The 7370-nt window shown below is 56.6% G+C and overlaps 1 protein-coding gene across 1 annotated transcript in view; it reads left to right on the top strand.

The window, feature by feature from the left end:
- fam117ba (family with sequence similarity 117 member Ba) overlaps positions 1 to 7370 on the top strand; it is a 35523-nt gene that overhangs the window by 23755 nt on the left and 4398 nt on the right. The window contains exons 6-8 of the mRNA XM_035394348.1: positions 5163 to 5303; positions 6318 to 6591; positions 6918 to 7038. Of these exons, the coding sequence (XP_035250239.1) occupies positions 5163 to 5303; positions 6318 to 6591; positions 6918 to 7038 (536 nt within the window). The remainder of the gene's footprint in view (positions 1 to 5162; positions 5304 to 6317; positions 6592 to 6917; positions 7039 to 7370) is intronic.

Genomic DNA, 7370 nt, shown 5'->3' with positions numbered 1-7370 from the left:
TTTTTCCCCGGGGGCTTTTTGGGGGAAAATGCGTCCTTTCTCGGCGCTGGTCATGGGCTGAATGGGAGATCTTTATCTGCGGTCTGCAGTGAACAGGGCTCTCTCAGTGCTGCTGGGCCACTGCTGCTGGTTTCCTTCCTCGGGCTTTCCCCCTCAGCTCAGATCTGCATCTGCTCCACATTAACTCATAATCACAAGCAGCTGAGCCTGGAGCCTGGAGCCTGGGCCCTGGGCCCCGCGCAGGCCTGTGTGAGCCTGGAGCCTGGAGCCTGGGCCCCGCGCAGGCATGTGTGAGCCTGGAGCCTGGAGCCTGGAGCCTGGGCAGGCCTGTGTGAGCCTGGAGCCTGGAGCCTGGGCAGGCCTGTGTGAGCCTGGGGGCCCTGCGTTCACCCCGCTAGGGGGAGGGGCTGCATTGGGGAGAGGCTGCAGGGGGAGGGGCTACAGGGGGAGGGGCTGCAGGGGGAGGGGAGGGGCTACAGGGGGGAGGGGCTGCAGGGGGATCCAACTGGAGCCCAGCCTCATATGAACACCTCACTAGAGTGTGTGTGCGCTTGTGTGACTGTTTGTGCTGTGTGTGTGTGTGTGTGTGTGTGTGTGTGCTAGCAGTAGCTTTCATGGCAGCAAAAATCACTTTGCTGTAGTTTAATTATCAGTTGTGGAATGGCCTGGTTTCCAATGTGGTAGAGACTGTCTCTGCTCTCTGTGTTTCTGTTAGTGATCAGCGGATGTGACCAGCCACCAACAGTGAAGTTTTACACACATACTCACACATACACGTGCGCGCACACACACACACACACACACACAGACACACACACACACACACATATACACACACACACACACACACACACGCACACACACACACACACACACACACACACACACACACACACATACTCACACATTCACACACACATACTCACACATTCACACACATTCACGCACACACACACACACGCACACACGCACACACACACATACACACACGCGCGCACACACACACACACATACTCACACATTCACACACATTCACGCACACACACACACACAGACATGCACACGCACACACACACACACACACACACACAGACATGCACACGAACACACATACACACACACGCACACACACACATACTCACACACACGTACTCACACACACACGTACTCACACACACACACACACACACACTCACACACACACACACACACACACACACACACACACACACACACACACACCCTGGCTCTCTCTCCTGCAGGACGCCGTCCCCAGGCTGAGTGTGTGGTGGCTCGTGAGGTCTGCTCACCAGGGAAAATTCAGCAGCCGTGTTCTTGTTCTCTCTCTCCCCACACAGCGTAGCGTAGCAACAGCGCCTACCGCTGGCAGAACGGAGGAAGTGAAGGGGGAGAAATTCATGTCACGCAAAATGTCTGTGCCTCTCTTTGTCATGGGCAGGTTAGCCTGCAGCATGACACGGTTCGGCTCGTCTGGCCTCTCGATCAACCCCTGGCTCTTTGGTAGTTTTGAAACACGTGTTCTGTTTCAGTGTGGCAATACCAGCTTCTTCCTGCAGTGTTTAAAATGTCCGTGCGCTGCCACAGATGGAATAGGCTCCCAGTATCGTGTGTGAGGTGTGATTTCTGTGGCCATCTATTAGTGGGGGCAGTGTTTGATTTGGAGAGAGGGAAAGGGGGAAAATTTGGTGGGGGCATTCCACTGCCTAACTAGGCATACAGACTGTGTGTGTGTGTGTGTGTGTGTGTGCGTGCGCGCATGCGCCTGTGTGCATATGTGAGTGTGTGTGTGTGTGTGTGTGTGTGTGTGTGTGCGTGCGCACGCCTTTGTGTGTGTGTGTGTGTGCGCCTGTGTGTGTGTGTGTGTGTGTGCGCATGCGCCTGTGTGCATATGTGAGTGTGTGTGTGTGTGTGTGTGTGTGCATGTGCCTGTGTGTGTGTGTGTGTGTGTGTGTGCGCCTGTGTGTGTGTGCGTGTGTGCGCCTGTGTGAGTGTGTGTGTGTGTGTGTGTGTGTGTGTGTGTGTGTGTGTGTGTGTGTGTGTGTGTGTGTGTGTGTGAGTGTGTGTGTGTGTGTGTGTGTGTGTGTGTGTGCGTGTCGGGGTGCTTCTCTACATTGAGGAGGTATCCCAGTAAAGGTTTTGGCTCAGTGCTGCTCTCCATGAATCAGCAGCATTTATAAAGGCCAGTCAGGTCACACTAACCTGAGCCTGAAAGAGCAGAATCCCCCCCGCTGGTCCCCCCGCTGGTCCCCCCGCTGGTCCCCCCCTGGTCCCCCCCCTGGTCCCCCCGCTGGTCCCCCCCCTGGTCCCCCCCCTGGTCCCCCCGCTGGTCCCCCCCCGGTCCCCCCGCTGGTCCCCTCGCTGGTCCCCCCGCTGGTCCCCCCGCTGGTCCCCTGCTCCGGGATTTTCAAAGGCATTCCTCCTCCTTGACCTTCACTGTTAAAAGCAAACTGTGGTGACCGGCAACAGCACCCCTTCCCGAGCTCCACCCACATTCCCAGGGGACCAATGAGAAGCCAGGACCTGACCGGCAGACTGACAGCCCAGTGGACCCAGTCACACGGTGTGCACACACAGAGATGCTGAAATTTTTCCTCCATTTTAATTTTGCAGAAACGATTTCAGCACAGTTTTCTCTCCCTTTGGGTTGTTTAGTTACCAGCGCGGTGATGTCATAATTGACTTAACTGCCGCGGCTCTGACTGGCTGACCTCGTCTTGTTTCGATGAGACTGGCGATGAAGGAAAGCAGAAAGAGATGGTTGCCATGGCACCAGGGCCAGCTGCTTATTGTCAACACGGAGCTCAGCTGAGTCCGATCCAGCAGAGAGCTCAGCTTCATACGGGGAGGACAGGCTGCAGCAGAGCGACTCTGTGTGTGTGTGCGTGTGTGTGTGTGTGTGTGTGTGCGCGTGTGTGTGTGCTCATGTTTAAATGTGTGTGTGTGTCTCATTGTGGGGGGGTCAGTGGGTCACAGTCGTTTTCTCTGCTTCCTGAGGGTCCTGTAAAACCAGGCCAAACCCAGCGGGGGGGGAGGGGGGGGTTTAAGACGCCCCACTTTCTCCCAGCCCTGTCCCACTTCTGTGCTGTCTCACCCCCCCCCCCCCCCCGCAGCCGCCCCAGTTACCTGCTAACGTGGCCCACATTGGCCGCCATGGTGACAGCAGAGAGGGGGTCCCAGACAACACACACTCACACAAACACACACACTCTCGCTCTCTCTCTCATACACACACACACTCTCTCTCTCTCTCTCTCTCATACACACACACACATACACGCACACACACTCTCGCTCTCTCTCTCATACACACACACACATACACACACACACTCTCGCTCTCTCTCTCATACACACACACACACTCTCGCTCTCTCTCTCACACACACACACACATACACACACACACACTCTCGCTCTCTCTCATACAGACACACACACTCTCGCTCTCTCATACACACACACACGCACACACACTCTCGCTCTCTCTCTCACACATACACGCACACACACTCTTGCTCTCTCTCTCATACACACACACACACACACATACAGGTGTGCCCTGGTTCTGCAGAAATCTCATAGTTTTATTACAGCTTCTTAAGGTTGTAGCACTTGAGTTGAGGACCTTCAATGAGTTGTAACATTGTAACATTGCAAGACTACCCTTAAATGTTTGTCAGTGTGTGTTGATACTGTGTGTGTGTGTATGTGAGAGAGAGTGAGAGTGTGTGTGTGCGCCTGTGAGAGAGTGTGTGTGTGTGTCTGTGTGTCGTGAGTGAGACAGAAAGAGAGAAAGAGAGAGATTGTGTGTTACTGAAGGAGAGAAGCGCAGTGGTCTTGTGTGGGTGTGTGTGTGTGTGTGGGTGTGTGTGTGTGCGCCTGTGAGAGAGTGTGTGTGTGTGTGTGTGTGCGTGAGTGAGCGAGTGAGTGAGACAGAGAGAGAGAAAGAGAGAGATTGTGTGTTACTGAAGGAGAGAAGCGCAGTGGTCTTGTGTGGGTGTTTGTTTTCGTCTTTAGGTGTCTGGCAGCCTGCAGTTGGAAATTTCACCACAGATGTAAAAATCACACGAGCATATTCTCTCATTCTCTCACTCACACACACACGCACACAGGCACACACACACACTCACACACACACAAGCATATTCTCTCGTTCTCTCACTCACACACACACACACACAGCCACACGCACACACACACACTCACACACACACAAGCATATTCTCTCATTCACTCACTCACACACGCACACATGCACGCACACACACACACGCACACACACACACACAGACGCTCGCACACACACAGGCACACACACTCAAAAACACACACACACACACACACACAGACAGACACACACACACACACACACACACACACAGACAGACAGACACACACACACACACACACACACACACACACAGCGCTGCTGTAGCCTACGGGCTGGGTTTAGCTCCCCACCTCAGAGCTGTGTGAGGGTAGAGGGGTGAAGCGCGGTGCTGATCTTATTGGGGGGGGTGATGTGTGGGGTTGTGGTCACATGGTCACACAGCACAGAGCTGCGTCACAGGAGTGCTTGGCCATTGTCCTTGTGCTCCTATCATTCTTTTATAGGAGGGAGGGAGGGAAAGAGAGAGAGGTAGAGGGACGGATTGTAAAGAGGAGAGGAGGAGGAGGAGGCAGGGGAAAGCGAGGGACAGTGGAGGTGAGGAAGGAGGATGAAATGCAGGCTGTGTGCAGAATGACTGGAAGTGAGAACTCGGGACAGGTGAGCTGCAGGTGTTAGGGGGATTACAGTGTGTGTGTGTGAGCGAGTGTGAGAGTGTGTGAGTGTGTGTGTGTGTGTGTGTGTGTGTGAGCGAGTGTGAGAGTGTGTGTGTGTGTGTGTGAGCGAGTGTGAGAGTGTGTGTGTGTGTGTGAGCGAGTGTGAGAGTGTGTGAGTGTGTGTGTGTGTGTGTGTGTGTGTGAGCGAGTGTGAGAGTGTGTGTGTGTGTGTGTGTGAGCGAGTGTGAGAGTGTGTGTGCGCACTTTTCATTCCTTCCATCCTCTTTACACTTCACGCGTTTGTCTGTCTGGCGCACACGCCCAGCTGCCTCTCTCTCTGAAAGGAAGGCGGAGCTAAACTCTCTCCCCCCCCCCAGGCTCCGATCCCCAAGAGCGTGCTGATCCCCATCCCCATCTCCAAGCCCGTGTCGCGCTTCAGGAACAGCCTGGAGGGCCTGAACCAGGAGATCGAGCGCATCATCGTCCGCGAGCCGGGCGAGCGCGACGAGCAGCTGCTGGTGAGTTTCCGCCCAAACGGCCGAGCGCCAGACCCCCGCGGTCAGCCGCCGCCGCGGGGCGGGGCCCTTAGCGTAGCGGCGCGGTTAAGACCCCAGCGCTGCGGTGAAACGGGCACGGACCCAAACGCTGCGGTCTGTTCCCGTGCCCTCGCTACAGTCGGGGTCTGTGCCTAATGGCTACAGTCGGGGTCTGTGCCTAATGGCTACAGTCAGGGTCTGTGCCTAATCGCTGCAGTCAGGATCTGTGCCTAATCTCTACAGTCGGGGTCTGTGCCCTCGCTACAGTCGGGGTCTGTGCCTAATGGCTACAGTCGGGGTCTGTGCCTAATGGCTACAGTCGGGGTCTGTGCCTAATCGCTGCAGTCGGGGTCTGTGCCTAGTCGCTACAGTCGGGGTCTGTGCCTAATCGCTGCAGTCGGGGTCTGTGCCTAGTCGCTACAGTCGGGGTCTGTGCCTAATCGCTGCAGTCGGGGTCTGTGCCTAGTCGCTACAGTCGGGGTCTGTGCCTAATCACTGCAGTCGGGGTCTGTGCCTAATCGCTACAGTCGGGGTCTGTGCCTAGTCGCTACAGTCGGGGTCTGTGCCTAATCACTGCAGTCGGGGTCTGTGCCTAATTGCTGCAGTCGGGGTCTGTGCCTAATCACTGCAGTCGGGGTCTGTGCCTAATTGCTGCAGTCAGGGTCTGTGCCTAATCGCTACAGTCGGGGTCTGTGCCTAATCACTGCAGTCGGGGTCTGTGCCTAGTCGCTGCAGTCGGGGTCTGTGCCTAATCGCTGCAGTCGGGGTCTGTGCCTAGTCGCTGCAGTCGGGGTCTGTGCCTAATCAGGCATTACTCAGGATGAACAGCTGTGGCTGTGTACTGGATGCTCAGTTCATCCTGACTGGTAGTGGCAGTTATTTGCTTTAAAACTGTGCTCATCCATGTGTGTCCCTGTGTGACTGCGCTTACCGGGCTCTGACTGTGCTGTGCTGTGTGTCCTCTCTCTCTCCCCCCCCACGCCCCGCCCCATCCAGCCCCAGGACGTCCCGGACGGGCACCGCGCCCCCCCTCCCCTGCCCCAGCGGAGCAGCAGCACGCGCAGCATCGACACGCAGACCCCCTCAGGCGGGGGAGGGGGCGGGGGCGGGACCGGGGGAGGGGGCGGGGGCGGGGGCGGGACCGGCGGCCGGGGCAGTAACCATAGCGACAGCAGCAGCCGGTCCCAGTCGGTGTCCCCGACCTTCCTGACGGTCACCAGCGACGCGGGGGCGGGGAGCCCCTGTCCCTACGACGACCTGCTGAGCAAAGGTGAGCGTGTGGGGGGGGGCAGTGTAGCATAGCGGGTAAGGAGCTGGGCTTGTGACCTGAAGGTCACAGGTTCGATTCCCGGGTAGGACACTGGAAGGTACTTAACCAGTACTGCTTCAGCATATATCCAGCTGTATAAATGGATGCAATGTAAATGCTGTGTAAATGCTGTGTAAATGCTGTGTAAATGCTGTGTAAATGCTGTGTAAAAGTATAAGTCTGCTAAATGCCTGTAGTGGCTCACCCCCGCTGTGGGGGGCGGGGTGAGGTGCGTTTCCCTGGTAACCGCTGACGCCAGCATCGTTCTGTCCCCCCCCCCACCCCAGACCTCGGCACCGGCTCCCCCCTGCCCAAGTACGCCTCGTCACCCAAGCCCAACAACAGCTACATGTTCAAGCGCGAGCCGCCCGAGGGCTGCGAGAGGGTCAAGGTGTTCGAGGAAACCACGTCAGTGCCTCCTCCTCCTCCTCCTCCTCCTCCTCCTCCTCCTCCTCATCATCCTCCTCCTCCTCCTCATCCTCATCCTCTTCCTCACGCTCTCTCGCTCCATCCCTCCATCCCTCTCTGTCCACTCCTCTCACATCAGAGCTGCTCCCTGGAGGACAAGTGCAGCCCGTCTTGTTTTGTGGGGGGGGGGGGGTGGTGGGTTGATTGGCTCCTGTTTTTTGGGGGAAGGGGATGATTGGCTCCTGTTTTGGGGGGGATGGGTTGATTGTCTCCAGTTTTGGGGGGAAGGGGATGATTGGGTCCTGTTTTTTGGGGGAAGGGGATGATTGGCT

The sequence above is a fragment of the Anguilla anguilla genome, chromosome 15 (genome assembly GCF_013347855.1).
Source record: "Anguilla anguilla isolate fAngAng1 chromosome 15, fAngAng1.pri, whole genome shotgun sequence".
Classification (NCBI taxonomy): Eukaryota; Metazoa; Chordata; class Actinopteri; order Anguilliformes; family Anguillidae; genus Anguilla; species Anguilla anguilla.
This window is presented reverse-complemented; position numbering and strand designations above follow the sequence as displayed.